A 20,054-nucleotide genomic window follows, 5' to 3' on the forward strand; every position below is an offset into this window, starting at 1 on the left:
TCAAAATGCAAAATATATTTCTTACTGTGGGTTGCAGTCAAAAGGCCTGAGAAACACTTCCCTCTGCTATATGCATCCATCAGGACCCTTCAGGAAGGGAGGATGAAGATTCCCCTCATGGAATACTTGTATCTACCTTGGAACAGAAAAGTCAAGGTCTAATTACATCAATAAAACTACATATCTGTAGAATGCCTGTTCTCCTAAAATATTCAGTATGTTTAGAAAATCAGCAGTTATTTCAAAAACATCTAATTTATCAATAAAACTACGTATCTATACAATGCCTGTTATCCTAAAATATTCAGTATGTTTAGAAAATCAGTAGTTATCTCAAAAACATCTGATTTATCAATATTCCATCAGAGGCAGGGAAATTTCACTTTGAATAGACACCCAGAGGCTGCTCACTGCTCAGAAAGTGACAACGGATGATAGCAATTAAGGCAATCATTTACTGAGCACTTACTGTGAACCAGGCGCCGTACTGCACTATGTTATTCACACGTATTGTCCCATTTATCAAGGCCTGTGGCTCAGAGCTCTTGTTTACCAGGAGTAAGTACCTGAGCTGGGATTCAAAACCAGGACCGCACAACTCCACAGTAACGTCCTTCCCATAATCAGGCTGCTTCCCCGCATCTAGCCACGATCGCTTCCCAAGAGGTCAGTGGAGGATGCAGCCTTGGTGTTCAAAGTATTTAGTAAGGTAATTGTGGGTTAAGTGGGACTTGCGAGTCAACTTCGGCCCCCAACACCATTGCTTCCAAGAGGAAAAGTTTTATTGGCAAAGAGCCAATATATAAATAAATGCTCATGAAAAACTCAAGGACCCCTTAATTTGACTATTCCATTTTCAAGGATTTATCCTACTGATATTCTCACACAAGAATATGTATATATAAGAATTTTCACTCTACTGTTGCTTTTAATACCAAAAACCTGAAAATGAGTTATCTCTCTATCAATAGGGGTATGAGTAAATAAATTATAGAGCATCTAAAAAATGGAAATACTGTGTGATGTTAAAAAAATTGAGGAAGATCTGCATAAGCCAACATGGATAAACACTCAAGATATATTACTAAGCATAAAAGCAAGACGCTGAACAGTATGTATAGAATAGTCCCATTTGTATGGGAGAAAATGGGACTTATACAGTGACTGAAAGCATCTGGAAGAATTCACAATAAATGGGTAACAGTTGTTACCTTTGGGGAGTGAAGTGGGGAGTCTCCACGGGGAGGAAAATTAATTAATTTTATTTTGTTTGTTTTCTTTTTTATTGAAGTATAATTGATTTACAGTGTTGTGTTAGTTTCAGGTGTACAGCACAGTGATTGTTTTATATATATATATGTGTGTGTGTGTGTGTGTGTGTGTCTCTGTGTGTGTGTGTATATATATATATTCTTTTTCAGATTCTTTTCCCTTATAGTTTATTACAAAATATTGAGTGTAGTTCCCTGTGCTATACAGTAGGTCCTTGTTGGTTATCTATTTTATATACAGCAGTGTACGTTAATCTCAAATTAGTATTGTTTTTTAAAAATCCTGGTTTACACAAAAATGAGAACAAAAGATCCGAATCTATTTGTACGATAAGGACTGCTCATGTAACATAACTGTTTGACGGGTTTCTTCAAGCATTATTAAATGCCATGCATTTTGGGAAGAAGCAGCCCCAGATATCCAACTTTGCTCCTTCCCTGGGTTCCTGGAGCTACCTGCACGAAGTCCCACAGCAACTCCTGTCACATATTAAGACCCACCCTTGGATGAGGAGATCCTGAAGGCAAGAGCTGTTTCATTACTCTTTATTTCCTGGGCACCATGCTTAATGTCTGACAATAAGAGGGCCTTGATTATTCATTGAGTGCACAAATCCAAGATGCCCTGTTCCCCTATTTCTCAGCTGCAGAATGTCATTAACTCAATAGTTTAACCATAGATTCAACTGCTCAGTATATAGAACTAGCCAACTCTCAGTCAGCAGGACTGTCTGTAACTCTAACTGTATAGACCTTAAAGCTCCAACACAAATGATACCAAACATTCCACTATGTAGAGAATTATAAGAATTTTGAATTTTAGACTTTGATTTTAGGAAAGCAAAAGTTTTATTAAAATCCTCCCCAAATTTTTTGATCAGTCCAAAGGTGGTTAAGAACAAGTGTCAGAATTAAAACTTCATCAGGCTTGTTTTGTTAGTTTCTAGAACTTAGGGTTTGCATTTGCCTCAGAATATGTATAAAACACCATAGCTACTCTCATGATCCTTTTAGGATAGTTCTGGATCAATGTTTTTGATGGTTTTGATAAATATGTGTGGTCTGCTAGATTTCTGCTTCTTATTACTGATTGGGGGCCAGACAATAACTCTAAAGGGCAAATTTCTAGTAACTATCCATTATTAGGGTAAACATTAGGAATGGGAGCCATGGCACCACTAAAATGGTGTTAATTTGCATGTAAATCCCATTGAGGTTTCTGAATCTAGTGTTGGCTGATGACAAAGTAGACTCATTTCCACACGCAGAGCCCTTCCTTCACTGGAATCTGCACGAACTCTCAGTGTGTGTTTGTGAGTATCACACACGTATTCTATGAATTTCTGAATTTCTCTTTTCCACGTGCAATAGGAAACATCCTATGGTGTTCTGTAAGGAAAAGGCAATAGGAAATGCCTGCCTTATTATAATCTGTGCTTCCTGGCAGAATATGACACTACTTTGAGGGTGAATCCAACAATGCTAGGGTTGGAAGGAAGAAAACTAACCACTTCATTTAATCCTTCATTTTATGGATGAAGAAACTGAGCTCCAGAGAGATAAAATGACCTTCCTCCTCCTGGTGATGGGTTGGGTGGCAGGACCAACCCAGATCCCTGTTCTTAAGAGCAGCGCCCATTCTATCCACCAAATCCTGCCCCTTTAATCAGTTTAAGTTATGTTTATGCGAATACTTATTATAATGATTAGGATGATGCTGTAACAGGAAAAAAGTAACGCTAAATCATCTCCAAATGTTATAATTTTTAAGAACAAATGGGAGTAATGAAACACTGCTGATAAGGTGCTATGGTACGCCAAATAATGGTCTCCCAAAGATGAACACATACTATTCCCCAGAATCTTTGATTATACTACCTTACATGGCAAAAGGAACTCTGCAGATGTGATTAAGCTGACGATCTTGAGATGGATAGATTATCCTAAATTACCTTCATGGGCCCAAAGTAATCACAGGAGTCCTTATAAGTGAAAGAGGGATGTGAGAGATCTGGAGAAGGAAATGTGACAATGGAAGCAGGAGTCAGAGAGACGTGATTGCTGGCTTTGAAGATGGAGGAAGGGGCCATGAGCCAAGGAAGGTAGGCAGCCTCTAGAAGTTGGACAACGCAAAGAAGAAGGTTCTTTAGAAACTCCAGAAGGAAGACAGTCATGTTGTGTTTTAAGCCATTAAATCTGTGGTAATTCGTTGCAGCCGCAGTAGGAAACAAATACAGGTGGTCAGGGAAGGCATCTGAGAAGGTGGTGTTCAAGCTGAGACCTAAAAGCTGAGAAGGAGACAGCTGTGCTAAAATCGCAAAGAAGAGAGCTCCAGACATGGGGAACAGCACAGGCAAAGGCCCTGATGGCAGGAATGAACGGGACCTGCTCAAAGAAGGGAAAGGAGGACAGTGTGACTAAAGTGTAGTGAACAAGAAAGGAGGGCAGGTGAATGGCCTCAGGAAGTAGAGGTCAGGCTGGTGGGAGGCCCCATTACTGCCTTTGACAACTCGGAACCCGCCATGCTATGGAGCTACATGGGCCATGGTTCTCCCTCTTCTCTGCTACATCTGAGCTTTCCTGTTGAGACTTACCAACCTGACCTTGTGTCATTCAGGCACCCTCCTCTTGGTTTCTAGCCACTTCAGAAGATCATAGATGTTCAGGGTTAGAAAGAAACCTCAGAGACCATAGGTCCCATGGCTCACACAGGACAGGAGACCTCTTATATCTTCTCTGTCCACGGACAGTCCAAACTCTGCTTCCACTTCTGCTTTGAATCCATTCCACTGATTCATACCCATTTCTCTTGGCACTGGCCACCCGCTCCACCTGTGTGTTACCACAAACCTTATATGCTTATTCTGCATTCTTATGCTCAGGTCAAGGACGGAAGCATCCAACATTGGGACCCAGTAGAGCCTAATCTGTGATGACATTTATTTTAACACCTTTGGCTGAATGGAGGGGTGCAAATGAGATCATCAAATGGAAAGTGCTACTCTGGGCGAACAGAGAACCCAGGTGTGTGCTGAGATGTGTGATGGGTCCCATCACACCCAGCTGCTCAGAGTGGCCTGTGCCCTCTGACAAGTGCCAAAGGCTAGTGTTCGCCAGGAGTAGCTCATAGTATAAGGGCTACAGCAGCGCAGAAGGAAAGAGAAGCAGCAGCTAACACTTATTTAGTGCCTACTGCATAGCAGAGATCTACACAAATTTGCCTCTGTTAAGCCTCACAGCAACTTTTCTATCACCATTTTACAAGTGAGAAAGACAAGGCTGAGATACATTTGTCCATGACGGAGCTAGACCATGAAGCCAACTTTTGTCCTTGTTATTCCATCCTTGTATATCTTTTGCCTATCTTATCCATCACCAGAAGGAAGTAAAACTAGATTTTTTTATAGTTATAAGATTTTACTTCAAAACTTCTTAAGGGCATCCTTTGTGTTCCTGACTTCTTATTCATACTCTCTTATATATTTATCTTCACACCGAGGATTTTAAAATTATACATAGATATTCCTCTGCCCCAAGGCATGAAATTTGTCATTTCACAGAATTACCAAATTTTATAATGAAAACTGGTCCTATTTTATGGATAAATACACTGAGACTTAGCACAACTAAATGCAGCCACACAATAAGTGCCACAGCCAGGGCAAGAACCGAGGTCCTGTTGGCCCAAATCTGGGATCCTTCCCACCAACTGATCTCACCAGACTGGACTTAACATCCTATGCCTACTTTAGTCTTAACATCCTGCATCAATTCACAGCTCTGAGCATCTGTACCATTGGAATCCCTTTCCTTCCCTTCCTTCAACAATAGAGTGTTTCTCAGCCATCGTGAGCAAGAACCGCTGGTCCTAAAACCTCTCTGTATAGGGGTATTTGGAAAGGATGAGGGGGAGACCTAAAAGGAATTACTCTCTTCCTCTCTCAAGTCCTGAGCCTAGATGAAAGACAAAGAGTGAGCAGACAGGAGCCCAAATAACACCTTCATTACTGGTCAAGTTGATGTTGAAGAATATGGTCCATATTTGTGGATAAGCAGGTTTCCTGTTACTGGCCATGCCCCACTTGAGACACACACCAAGAATCAGGCAAGCCCGTGCAGTCAGAGGCGGTGCTGGACCACCAGTGAGGGGCCTATTCTTGAAACATGTACAGCGTGGAGGAGTAGAGGCAGCAGACAGGCCAGCCCAAGAGGGAGACAGGCAGACAGGGCTATGTATACTGAGCTGTCTCCTTCCAAACTCACACAGCAGATGAGCTGCCTTGGCCTGATGAAGAGTAAGGGGGTGGGCGAGAGGGCCCAGGAGGGAGATTGTATGACAGAGCCAAACCCAACTACCCTGACTAATTTAAATGAGAAGAAAACACACTTCAACGCTGAGTTTTTAGCGATTTACAAAACAATGAAAACCCAATTCCAGGGCAGTTCTCATTTTCACCTCAGTCCTAGTAGGTACATGATTTTCATATATAAAATCCTGACCCTGACACTGTCAAACTTCTGAGAGTCCATCTGTAGAGAACACCTCGCTCTGAGCAGCTCAAAGTATTTTTCAGATTTTCTTTTATGCTCATCCTCGCAGAACTTTTCTCCAGGCAATTGATGGCACCTAATACGTTTGAAGACACTTGAAGACAAAAAATGCAAAGTGAATTTACATTCTGTGTGGTTTTTCTCAATGCTTTCGACACAAAGACTCTCTTTTCTGATGCGATTCTAATGCTTCTCTGCTAAGCACATTTTTGGCTGTCTTAGCAGCCGCGAACTCTGGATGACATCTGCGTATTCTCATCCTGGTGGGAAGGCTGGACTCAGACTCAGGAAGGAAGGGAAGCAGCATAACACAGAGAGCCAGAGCCCTCAACTGGGATCCTGGAGGCACGGGGGGCTCAGCGTACCCCCTGGGCCTCACTGCCTCACCTGTGAGTGCTGTGGGGCTGGCGCATCCTCTTCTCACTGAATGAAAATGTAACGGTAAGTCACGGTGGCTGAGCGGCAGAATACTCACGGATTTCACAGTTTGCTCCCACCCAGCCACGTGGGCAGTGGCATGTATAACCATTGGGCTGGTCCAGGCAGGTACCGGCGTGATGGCAGGGGTTACTGTCACATTCATTGATGTCGATGTCACACTCTTCACCTAAGGAGATAAAGAAAAGCGGCAGTGAGCCAGCTAGCTGCCCCAGCGGCTCCGTCCCCCGTCACTTCTCTGGCTCAGCAAAGATCTAAGGCTGGGGTCATGATCTCCTGCAATGCAGCCCAATTGGCTGTTTGTATAAAGTGTAGAACTCTCCCAGAATTCCAGACAAGGGATCCTTTACTTAAGTAAAGCTTAAAAAAGAAAAAGAAATGGCACCGGTGAAAAGAATCTCCTTTAATCTTTTGAATTCGTTATCTGAAGCTGATTCCCATATCTGAATAAACCTTTCGAGGTTTAATCGAAAAACAAACTTGGGCTCCTGATTTTACTAAAGAAATATATTTTGTTTTGGATTTAGTCAGCTGAATCTTCTTATTTGTTTTTCTGAAACTCCGGAAAGCCAAAAAACTCATAGTTTATGATTTTTTTTTTGGCAGCCAAGTGTTTGATTGTGTAAGCCTGGACATTTGACTATTTTCTGGATAGTTCTAGGTCACAGACGTGTGCCTAGCCTGAGTCAATTATGAAAATGTACTCCTCTTTCCAAATCCCTGGAAATGCTTCTGGGAGGGATTGAAATGCTGAGGGAGAACATCAGGGCCCCCTAAGGAATGACAGTTGTGATGTCTGGGGTGAGTCCAGTCCTGAAATACTCTTCCCTGGGAAATGGTCCCCGAGGGAAGCTCACATCTGCTCCAGTCCGTCCGTCCTTCCCCCATAATGAAAACCATGACCTGGGGCTCCTGACGCTGCTACACCCAACATTTGGGGGCAACCTTGTCCCCCTCAGAGAAAGCCTAGTTTAAACTAACAAACCAGAACATGGGCTGATATCACTGTGGTCCAAAGACCAACTTACAAGAAATAGCTTGTTATTAGAAGTTACACAAACAAAGCCATCTTTGTGTGATTTTAAAGCGTGTGTATGAGTCAATACAAAATGGGTACACCTCTTAAAGATATCACATTGAAGCTGAAGAGAGGATACTTCAAATTGAGGCAATCTTTCTTAAAAGTGTGAAAATGAGAAAAAGAAAACTTTTAAATATACCTCCATTTGCTTAGATAAATGTAAAAAGTGAAATATATATATTTTTAAAATTCCTAGCATTGCTATAGTCATCGACTAAAACAAAAGAGCAAAATCAAATATTCTGTCCATTTTCAAAGGCAATATTTCAGTGTACACTTGGGTAATTACTTCCAGGCTTAATTAGTATTAAAGAGCTTTTCTATCTGCCATTGGTTTACCTCGTGTTTATAAAACCACCATATGTCACTCACAGACCATTTTAGAGGCAGAATCTCAAATTAAAATAGTTCACGTCTGTTTCACTTCACACTTTTTTCATACCTGGCAGCGGACTATTTTATTTTTAAAGTAAAATCTGTCAAATAAAACATTTACTACGTCTAGGTCCTACTAGATTGCTTATAATTCAGTAGTGTCTAAGTGAATTTGTGTCCTGCAATAAATATAGTCATTTATATCAATAGGAAAGACATGAAATTGATTGCCTCTTACTAACCTCTTTCAAAGGTTTTCTGTCTATTAATGGGGCAATCACTCTGACTGGAAAAGGGCATAGACTAAACTATTACAAATGGCATTACATGGTAGACTAGTTGCAGAGACATATAAACAAGAATGTGCTGAGAAGCGATAAAAGGATGAAATCAAAGGCCTTGACAAATATACACATCAGTACTGCTTTCCATCCATTTAGGAAGACAAGCTTAATTGAGGTATTTACTAAACAATAGCTTTCTTTCCCTGGCAATCTGAATACTGCAAATTCTGAAATAAGATGCTCTGCTACCTTTGCAGCAATAGCTACAGAAATGGCCTGACTTCTCCCTACTTCTATAGCCTAGCAAAACTCAAAAGCCCCACCCTGCTTCAGAACTTTAATGTCTGTCAAACCCTTTTAATTCCGTAAATTTTGGGCAGTTCTAGAGGTGTCAGTCCAGCCCCCCCAGTCCTGCTCTGGTCCAGAGCTTCCCTACGGAGGTAAATGCCAAGTTCAGGTTCAGAGCAGCCCTAATACATGTTTTGGCTCTTGGACCTCTAAGTGGCTCTAATATAGTTGAGAGAAGTCTAAGATCCTTAGATTTATCTCTTCTTGGGACTCACTGGATTGGAAGGACTTGGTAGGAATAGAGAATGGCAGGAGAAAATAGGATGAACTTTTTCTGTAGACATTCATCAAATATCTAAGACCCAGGAACCAAAGAACCACAGCCCAGAGAGAGTCCCAAACCTATCCCAGTCTGGGTTTCATCACCACAGTGTTCTTAGAGCTATACTTGGGATTCAATGACATTAGTTTATGATAGAACTCCATGCCAGTCAGGAGCCCAAATAGCTAGCAGCTATTTCCACAGCATACGTGCTCTCGAAGAACCGTGGAGCAATGCACAGTTCACAGATACCTTTAGATTTACTCTGTTGGCCCATTTTACAAACTAACATGCCTACACTTCTACTTGAATCAGTTACCCCCAACTGGCTTGCAGCTGAGGACTTCACTGTGTCACATGCTGGTGGTAAGCATATGGGGTGATTCTGATGATGGAGCCACTCAAGGAAATTTCCAACCAGAAGACTTCCAAAGATGATTGCTCTTCTCTGCCTCACAGTGATCATGCACTTTGCAAGGTAACTGAAGATTTATTACGAATTATACAGACTAATTTTGGTTTCATTTATGTTTCCCTGTATTAGGAGTATTATGTTCTTACATACATTTCAACACCTCACCATTCCATCTCCAAGCAATATGCATTCTAGTTAATTTTAGTAGAAGAGTTCTTAGTACATTATATCACCTTTCTCCACTCATAGTTTACTTAATAAATCTTTATGCTTTTGCTGGCTTAAGCCAGATGACTTTTTCATTGAGTTGCTTACTTTTTTATTTGAGTGGGGAAAATCAATTACTTTTAAATCACCGGTGTGCTTGAATAACATTTGTAAAGAGAATACAAAATGAAAATTCTACTTGACTAAGGCTGGAAATCAAAGTCTGAACTTTAAATCTTTTCCTATTGCTTTTCAATCTACTACTTTCTAAGAGGCAATCTGTATAGTAGGTATCACCTTTGGTAGTACTTATGCAAATTTACAAGTGTACTGTTTAATTCGGTATGCTTTCCTCAGATAAATTAAAATGAAAAAGATAAGAAGTCAGAAGTCTCTGCTGTCAGTACATCCTTGGGTTAATAGAGCCCACACCAAATGATATCAATGAAAATCATTATAATCATAATACCTAGTATTAAATCTAAGCCTATTATGTGCCAGGCACTGGAATGGGTACTGTAAGTATAACTTCTTCATACTTCAGAAGCATTTTATTCTAGATGAAATGAATCTAATGACTTACTTGGAAGTTCTGCCACAATGGAGCAACTGGAACCTGTCTTGCCCTCCCACTGTAAATAATTACACATGTGGACAAAATATGTATTTTAAAAAACACTTTAAGACATTAGACAACAGGCAGTGCATGACTGTGATTGCTAAGAGGAGACAAACAAACAGCTGAGTACCATAACCACTCTGGCATTCTAAATTCTGAACCAATTTAGAACACAACGGTTTCACTGAAATGTGGGGAGTAACTGGAATTTGTGGAGGCTGAGGTAGCTGTAATTTGTAGGACAGACCACTACAGAAGGTAGAGCCACTCAGAAAAGGAGCATCAGAGATATGATGCATCCCTGAGTTTGTTGCTGAATACTGTGCACGAGTAAGTTGGAACTCCACAGGCATGGCAAACAAGAGGAAAGATGAACAATTCCCAAAGCTCACAGAGGACTGGGAAGTATTCAAATTCTCACAGGTTGGAATGCAGACATTTCATTGGTCACCCAGTGCATTATGGGAGGAAAAGGTCACACCTCAGTAGTAGGACATAACTATCCCTAAAGGCTACTAGAGACTCCAAAATACAAAATACAAAAACAAACCTTGAAAGGATAAATCAGGTCAGCAAGTAACTTACCTACCTGCCACAAAAAAGGCCAGCACTTTAAAAAGAAATCCAATCACTCAACAACTTAACGCACAATGATCAGCATTCAAACAAAAAAATATCAGATGTACAAAAAAAAGCAAGAACATGGGACCTATAACCAGAAGGAAAATCAGTCAAAAGACAGAGGTCCAGAAATAACAGATGATGGTGAGTAAACAAGACATTTGTTCAAAATGTGAAGGAAAACATGGGGAAAATGAGGATAAAAATGGAAGATATTAAAAAAAAACCAAATGGAATTTCTAGATGTGAAAAATTCAATATTGTCAAAGATAATATTAAAAAAGAGAGAGAGAGAGAGAAAACTACAGACAAATATCCTTCATGAATACAGACACAAAAACTCTGAACAAAATATTAGAGGACAGGATTCAGCAATATATAAAAAGAATTATACACTATGACTAAGTGGGTTTTATTCCAGAGAGGCAAGATTAATTCAATATTTGAAAATTGATCCATATAATCCATCATATTAATATGTTAAAGAAGAAAAATCATATGCTGATATCAGTTGATGCAGAAAAAGCATCTGGCAAAATTCAACACCCATTCATAACTAAAGCTATCAGCAAGCAAGGAATAGAGAGTAACTTCCTCAATTTGATTAAAAAAAAAATCTAAAAATCCCTATAGCTAACATTATACTTAATGGTGAAAGACTGAATGCTTTTCCCCTATGATTGGGAACAAAGCAAGGATGTCTGCTATCACCACTCTTACTCAAACTAGTGTGAGGAGTTCTAGCCAGCATAATAAGATAATAAAAGGAAATAAAATTTATACATATCAGAAAGGAAGAAATAAAACTGTTCCTAATTTCTGAAGACATACCTACCTATGCATAAAATCACAAGGAATCTACCCCCCCAAAATCCTAAAACTAGTTAAGTTCATCAAAGTCAGAGGATACAAGATAAATATACAAAAATCAGTTGTATATCTACACACTAGCATTGAACATGTGCACACCAAACTGCATTTCTATTTATAATCACTCAAAAAGAGAGAAATATTTAGTTGTACATGTATAGGAGTTACATGCTGAAAACTACAAAATGCTGATGAAAGAAATCAAAGATCTAAATAATTGGAGTGTCATACCGTGTTCATGGATTGGAAGACTCCAAATAGTAAAGATCTCAATTCTTCCCAAATTAATAAACAGGTTTAATACAATTCTTATTAATACCTCATCAAAATCTTTTGTAAATATAGACAAGATTATTCTGAAATTTATATGAAAAAGCAAAAACACTAGTATAGGTAAAACAGTTTTGAAAGAAAAAGAGTAATTGAGAAGAATCATTCTGCCTGATTTCAATAGTTATTACATAACTGCAGCAATCAAGACTGAGTTGTATTGACAGAGGAATAGACACATAGATCAATGAAAAAGAATACAGAATCCAAACCAGACCCACACAAATATGGCCAACTGATTTTTGACAAAGGTTTAAAAGCAATTCAATGAAGGAAAGATAGCCTTTTCAACAAATGGTGCTTAAGAAACTGTACTTCTATAGGAAAAACGAAAACAAAACCCCTCTAGTTGGAAGATCCCAGGAAAGAATGCAGACTGTGAGCCAAAGCAATCTTGAGAAGGAAAAACAGAGCTGGAAGAATCAGGCTCCCTGACTTCAGACTATACTATAAAGCTACAGTAATCAAGACAGTATGGTATTGGCACAAAAACAGAAATATAGATCAATGGATAGAAAGCACAGAGATAAACACACACACATATGATCACCTTATCTTTGACAAAGAAGGCAAGAATATATAGTGGAGAAAAGACAGACTTTTCAATAAGTGGTGCTGGGAAAACTGGACAGCTACATGTAAAAGAATGAAATTAGAACACTTCCTAACACCATACACAAAAATAAACTCAAGATGGATTAAACACCTAAATGTAAGACCAGACACTATCAAACTCTTAGAGGAAAACATAGGCAGAGGACTCTATGACATAAATCACAGCAAGATCCTTTTTGACCCACCTCCTAGAGAAATGGAAATAAAAACAAAAATAAACAAATGGGACCTAACGAAACTTAAAAGCTTTTGCACAGCAAAGGAAACCATAAACAAGACAAAAAGACAAACCTCACGATGGGAGAAAATATTTGCAACGAAAAACGAAGCAACTGGCAAAGGATTAATCTCCAAAATATACAAGCAGCTCATGCAGCTCAATATCAAAAAACAAACAACCCAATCCAAAAATGGGCAGAAGACCTAAATAGACATTTCTCCAAAGAAGATATACAGATTGCCAACAAACACATGAAAGGATGTTCACCATCACTAATCATTAGAGAAATGCAAATCAAAACCACAATGAGGTATCACCTCACACCAGTCAGAATGACCATCATCAAAAAATCTAAATGCTGGAGAGGGTGTGGAGAAAAGGGAACCCTCCTGCACCGTTGGTGGGAATGTAATTGATACAGCCACTATGGAGAACAGTATGGAGGTTCCTTAAAAAACTAAAAACAGAACTATCATATGAGCCAGCAATCCCACTACTGGGCATATACCTTGAGAAAACCATAATTCAAAAAGATACATGTACCACAATGTTCATTGCAGCACTATTTACAATAGCCAGGACATGCAAGCAACCTAAGTGTCCATCGACAGATGAATGGATAAAGATGTGGCACATGTATACGATGGAATATTACTCAGCCATAAAAAGGAACGAAACTGAGTTATCTGTAACGAGGTGGATGGACCTAGAGCCTGTCATACAGAGTGAAGTAAGTCAGAAAGAGAAAAACAAATACCGTATGCTAACGCATATACAAGGAATCTAAAAAAACGGTACTGATGAACCTAGTGGCAGGGCAGGAATAAAGACGCAGAGGTAGAGAATGGACTTGAGGACACAGAGCGGGAAGGGGAAGCTGGGACAAAGTGAGAGAGTATCGTTGACATATATACCCTACCAAATGTAAAATGGCTGGCTAGTGGGAAGCTTGCATAGCACAGGGAGATCAGCTCAGTGCTTTGAGACGACCTAGAGGGGTGGGATAGGGAGGGTGGGAAGGAGGCTCAAGAGGGAGGGGATATGGGGATATACATGTACATATATAGCTGATTCACTTTGTTGTACAGCAGGAACTAACACAACACTGTAAAGCAATTATACTCCAATAAAGATGTAAAATAAAAAAAAAAAGAATGCAGACTGTGAAAAAATAATCTAACAGTATTTACAAATGTATGAAACCACCTCACTGCAGGGTGGGGGGGGGGCAGTGCTGACGTAAGTAACTTTGGAACAAGTAGAGTTGCTAGGACTGAAGGCAGAGGATCTGTACACCAGCACTGCAGTCTAGTTTATAAAGCTGCTTCCCACAAGGATACAAGTTATGAATTCTGATACTGCTCTACATGTATATAGGAATTAAGCAAGTAAGTAAAAGGATGTTGGATGGTAGGAGCCAGGAATCTTGTTGTTGGTGTGGGAATTTACAGATAAACAGGAAAGAAGGCTGGAATGATACATGTAATAATGGAATAAAGTTGGAGAAATTAGTATAAATTCATGTTTAGCTTTATTTAGATATAGATGGTTACATATGGCAATATTTATAGACACGTGGGTTAGTATACACACACATTCCCTTGCTATGCCAGCTGAGAGGATCTAGAAGCAACAACATCCCAGGAACAATGAGCATAGCTAGTGCCCAGATCTTGGTTTCCAGTATCATTCTCCAATAAAAAGAACCAAGGCTCCTTGGAGAGATGGCTGACTCTAAGACTGGAGCAGGAAATATACAAGATAAGACTGGAGCTTCTTGCAGTGCCGGAAAGCATATAAGTGTTCACACACACACACACACACACTCTCTCCACCAACAACAATGGGGTACATCAAAGGGACACAGAAACCAAAATGTAAGAACTCCCAGTGTCCAAATCTGGAACATTTTGAGCCACAAAATAAATTAAAATGTTTTGGATTATAACTCAAAAGTATAAAATAAGTATCCACAAGTCCACAGTGATATAAATAAATGATCAAATAAATAAATAAATGGTGGAAAACAGACAAATCTCTCCTACAGAAGAATTTCACATAGTTTACGTAGCTACTCTACCCTCAAAGAGGGAGAGAATAACTCTCCATTCCTTAAGTGTGGTCCACACATAGTAACTTTCTTTCAAAGAGTAAAGTATGCAAAGAGGGGAAAAGAGTAACATTATAGGGGAAAAACTTGATAAACACTTCCTCAGGTGACTAATGTCAATGTCAATGGTCAGAAATCATACTTGATAGTATGTAGCCTTGATATGATGGGATATGATGAGAAAATGGACAAAGGACATGAAGAGACGTTTCGCCAAAGAGGATGTACAGATGTCGAATAATCACATGAAAAGACGTCCAATATCATTTATAATTAGGGAAATTCAAATTAAAACCACAAGATATCACTAAACACGTATCAAAATCGCTAAAATTAAAAATGAAGGCAACACAAAATTCTGGCAAGGATAGAGAGAAACTGGATCATTATACATTGTTGATGGGAAGGGAAAATGGTTAAGCCACTCTGGAAACATTCTGGCATAGTTTGGAAAACTAAACATCAACTACCATATGACCCAGCATTTGAACTCCTGGGCAACTGTTCCAGAAAAAATAAAAAATTATATTCACACAAAAACCTGTAAATGAAGGTTTACAGCAGCTTTCTTCATAATAGCTCAAAATTGGAAAGAAACCAGATTTCTTTCAACAGGGGAATAGTTAAACAAACTGTGGTATATTCATATCATGGAATGCAGCTCAGCAATAAAAAGGAAGTAACTTGATACACATAATGATCTGGATGAATCTCCAGAGAATTATGCTAAGTGAAAAAAAAAACAAAAGGTTACATGCTATATGATTCCATTTATAAAACATTCTTGGAATACCAAAATTATAAAGATGCAGAACAGATTAGTGGTTTCCAGGGATTAAGAGGAAAGCTTCCTGTGGTGGAGGAGAAATGGGTGTGGCTATAAAAGGGAAGCATGAGGAATCCTTGTGATGAAAATGTTTTGCATCTTGACTGTATCAATGTTAGTATCCTGGGTGTGATATAGTACTACAGTTGTACAGCGTGTTACCATTGGGGTAAGTGGTTAAACGGTACACTGGATCCCTCTGTGTGACTTCTTAAGATGGCTTATGAAGTGTGAAGTTTCAATTATCTCAGAATAAAAAGTTTGATTTTGAAAAAACAGCCAAAGGAAGAAAAAGACATATACACAGTCAATAGTTTCCTTAAAAATGTGCTAATGAATTCCATTAGCTAGGATGCTAGGATAACTGGATATTCATATGGGGAAAAAAATAAACTTCCATCCTTAAGTCACACCATACAGACAAAAAAATTAACTCAAAACCTAAATCTAAAAGCAAAATCTATTTTAAAAAATGCTAGAAGAAAACATTGGATAAAGTGTCATCATCATAAGGTAGGCAAAGAAAGAACAAACTAAAAAAGAAAAAAATTGATGAATCAGAGATCACCAAAAATAAAAGCACTTGCTCCCCACAAAAATACCATTAAGAATGCATGGATGTCCTGCTGGGAAAAAAAAAAAAAAAGAATGAATGGATGAGCAAAATGTTTATCTGACAAAGGATTTATATCTAGAATATATAAATAATTCTTACACCTCAGTAATATGACAAAAATCCAATTTAAAAAAAAAATGGGCAAAAGATTTGAAAAGACCCTTCTCAAGGTAAGACACATGAATGGTCAATAATTACACGAAAGATGCTCAACATCAAAGAAACGCAAATTAAAATCTCAGTGAGAATAAAACATTGATGGCATTTGCCCATGAAAATGAGCTGGAAATTGTAGAATACTCTCTTGTGAACTGAAAGACAAATATTGAAAAGTAGTTGAGTTAGAAAACAAAGGGGAAATATAACATTATTTGACTTTTAATAATGCATATAGACTTTCTGCTATGGTGAGAAAGCAATGGGTCACTGATGTCCCGTTTGGACTACTGTTCTAGTGGCCATGGCAACGGGCCTGAAAGAACTTTGGCCTTCCCTGTTGGAGTACAGTAATCTCCAGCCTATGATTTCAGGTAGAAACAAAGCAAGTCCTGGAGAATTCATGTTGCATGAGGGCACCCTTTCTTTCCCTCTACTAGTCCTGAGCCAAATAATTCTAGGCGGCAGAATTACAAAGCCTCGGAGACAAGAGTGGACACAAAATAAGTTAAAAACTGAAAAATGGACAGGATGCAGGCCAGGTCTTAAGGAGACAGCTGTGTAGAAGGCCTGCAGGGGTTGAAGAGAGGGAACCTCTCTGGGTTCAGATAACTGGAGGGAGTGTATTTTCAAGGAGAAGCCTAAATTCATCAAGAAAGGGCAGAGCTCCCCACATACCTCCTCCCAGAGTTAGTCTGCTGGCCTGAGAGTGAAGTGTCTTGAGCCAACTGAAAAAGCCAGTCTCAAAAGGTAAGTGTGACATTGGATGGAGTGTCTAATTAGATAACAATGAGTTGCCTAATTCACTCCACTCGGTCAAATTAGGGAGGTTTTGAGCACTTAATAGTTGGCCAAGAGTAAATTTGGCTAAACCTCAGTTATAATGAAAGAGTATTTAGTTCCAAGGTAGCAACTCAAAGAGTAGAGGCACCATGATTCCTTACATGATGATGGCTAATTTTTATCAGTCCCTCCCCTGGAATGCTAGTTCTCAGAATAGGTTCTTTTTTAAAGGAAAAAAAAAAAGTTATATGATCAAATATATTTGGAAATAAACAAAGGCAAACAAGATTCTTGACTGTAAGTGCCTCTAATACGTGGGCCTTCTTTATGAACCTCCCCATGGCAGGTACCAAGTCCCCAATTTTGGGGGGCACAGATGTTTTTCCATGGAGTATCTCATCTGACCAGTGTTCTGGAAAACACATTAATAGTACAACTCTCCTAACAACTTTAGGAAATAGTCTGTGGTCCCTTGCAGTTTGAAAAATTAACAGGGCTGAATAGAGACAGGCATTTGTTGTTTTCAAAGCCCAGTTAGAGCGATGTTTGAACCTACTTCAATTGGAACAGCCTACTGCTCTGGGTGATCAGGGTAAGAACCATGAAGAAAAGCCTAGGGGTAGACTTTCCAGCTGCAGCATGTGTATGGGGGGCAGGGGAGGCACAGGGGATTGCAAGGCAGGAGGTCGGGGGGAAGACCATCACTGAGAAGAGCCTGCCATGGGTGTTCAGGAACCAAGCAGCACTGGGGGTGCCCAGGAAAAGCCTGGAAAGACCAGATGGGGCCAAACCTCCCAGGTCTTGAGGATCAAGTTAAGAGCTCTGATTTTATTCTTAAAGACAATGAAATGCCAGTAGGTGATTTTAAGTAGGGAGAGACAAGATTAGATTTTAATTTAGAAGGTCTCTTCAGTGTGGCAAATGTTTAGGGGTGAAGGGGAATGGGTGTGGGGACCCCTTGCACTAGTGCAGGTGGACGTGCAGGCAGCCTGGTGCTGGAAGGAAGAAGTGAGAGAATCTAGAGGTTTCTGGGACTTGGTGGTTGGATGCAGTTAAGGAGGAAGAAGAGGAGGCATCAAAATGATTCCTCAGTTTCCATCCAGAACGGCTCAGGTGGTAGTAACATCATTTAATGAGCTGGAAAGTATTTAAAGAAAGAAAGGAGAAGAAAATATATGAGTCTGAGGTGTCTCTGAGGGACATCCAAAAGTGAATGCTGAGTAGGCAGTTGGAGATTTGCTAAATATTCTAGAGAAAAGATTGCATTTTATCTCCCATAAGATGCCAGGATAAATTTCAAATGTATTAAATGTTTGCATGGCCAAAATTAACTCATACATAATTAGAAAAATATAAGAGTATATTTATAAAATCTTGATACCTAGGGTCTTTCTAGCATGAAACAAGAAATCAAAAGAAAATATTAAGATGTAATCGTATATAGCTAGTGGGAAGCAGCCGCATAGCACAGGGAGATCAGCTCGGTGCTTTGTGACCACCTAGAGGGGTGGGATAGGGAGGGTGGGAGGGAGACGCAAGAGGGAGGGGATATGGGGATATGTGTATACATATAGCTGATTCACTTTGTTACACAGCAGAAACTAACACAACATTGTAAAGCAATTATACTCCAATAAAGATGTTAAAAAAAAAAAAAAGAACAAACGAGATTTGCATTTCTTACTTCAGTGGTTTGGCTAAAGACCATTTTCTTTCCTGTTAAAGGGAATGCATACGTGCAAAATAAAATTAAAATATGACATATAGAATAAAATACTTTATATACATTTAAAAGGCAAATGACATTGGAAAAATATTTGCACCCTATTCAGGGCTGAATAGAAATAGACATTGGTTGTTTTCAAAGACCAGTTAGAGTAATGTTTGAACCTAGTTCAGTTGGAAGAGTCCTATGTAATCAAATGTAATATAATCAAATGTAATATACTTAATATACAGGATGATTTCAAATCAAGAATAAAGATTAACGTGAACAATCTGGTAGAAAAGCAAGCCAAGGATAGGAACAGGGAGTTCAAGAAGAAACACAAATGACTATAAATATATTTTAAAAGTATTTAATCTCACTAGGAATCAAAGACTTACAAATTAAAACAACACAGATAGCATATAAAGCCACTAGAATGGCGATTCTCAGTATCTGTGTGAGAACAAGGAAATAAAAGCTCCTTTGCACTCTGGGTAGGAGTGAATATTGGTGCAAGGTATTTTCCTGGAGAGCAATATGGAAATAAGTATGAATTCTCCTGGACCCTGGGATTCCATTCCTAAGAAATTAGCTCGAAGAAATACTCATACAAGTTCACAAAGATGTACATGCAAGAACATTCATTGCAATGTTGTTTATAATAGGAAAAAGTTCCCAACTCCCCAAAGGTTGAATTGAGGATGGGTTAAAAAAAATCCTGATGTATCATGTAATGCAGCGGTCCCCAACCTTTTTGGCACCAGGGACCGGTTTCGTGGAAGACAATTTTTCCATGGCCTGGGGGGACGGGAGGGGACGGGGGCGGTGGGGGGGGAGGGATGATTCAGGCGGTAATGCGAGCAATGGGGAAAGGCAGATGAAGCTTCGTTTGCTCGCCCACCGTCCCGGGGGTTGGGGACCCCTGATGTAATGGATGACAGGACAGCCAGTAAAAATGATAAAACAGAAGCATATACCTTAATGTGAAAACACGTTTATGAAATACATATATTTTTAAATGAAAAGTAGATTGCAATATAGTATGAACAGTATGATTCCTTTTATGTTCAAATATATGCATTTACACTATACACTATGTATTATACACACATGGACCTTCAGGAAAATCCCTGGATATATGTATCAAAATGTCAACAATGGTTGTCTCCTAGTTGTGCAGTTTTAAGTGGTGGGGTGTTTTTCTATAGCACTAGATTTTCTCATTTTTCTTCCATGCTTTTTATTATTTGTGGGATATAAACATCTGGGGGAAAAAAAACAGGATGCTTCCCCAATATTATTTTTGCATCCATTGATGAGTATAAATGTCTGTGTGTGTTTATAAACC

The 20,054-nt window shown here is 39.2% G+C and overlaps 1 protein-coding gene across 1 annotated transcript in view; it reads right to left on the reverse strand.

Moving 5' to 3' along the window:
- The window catches only part of DNER (delta/notch like EGF repeat containing), a 323,611-nt gene that overhangs the window by 12,849 nt on the left and 290,708 nt on the right, over positions 1–20,054 (reverse strand). The window contains exon 11 of the mRNA XM_061205679.1: positions 6,298–6,429. Coding sequence (XP_061061662.1) covers positions 6,298–6,429 — 132 coding nt within the window. The remainder of the gene's footprint in view (positions 1–6,297; positions 6,430–20,054) is intronic.

The sequence above is a fragment of the Eubalaena glacialis genome, chromosome 1 (assembly GCF_028564815.1).
Source record: "Eubalaena glacialis isolate mEubGla1 chromosome 1, mEubGla1.1.hap2.+ XY, whole genome shotgun sequence".
In the NCBI taxonomy this organism is placed as follows: domain Eukaryota; kingdom Metazoa; phylum Chordata; class Mammalia; order Artiodactyla; family Balaenidae; genus Eubalaena; species Eubalaena glacialis.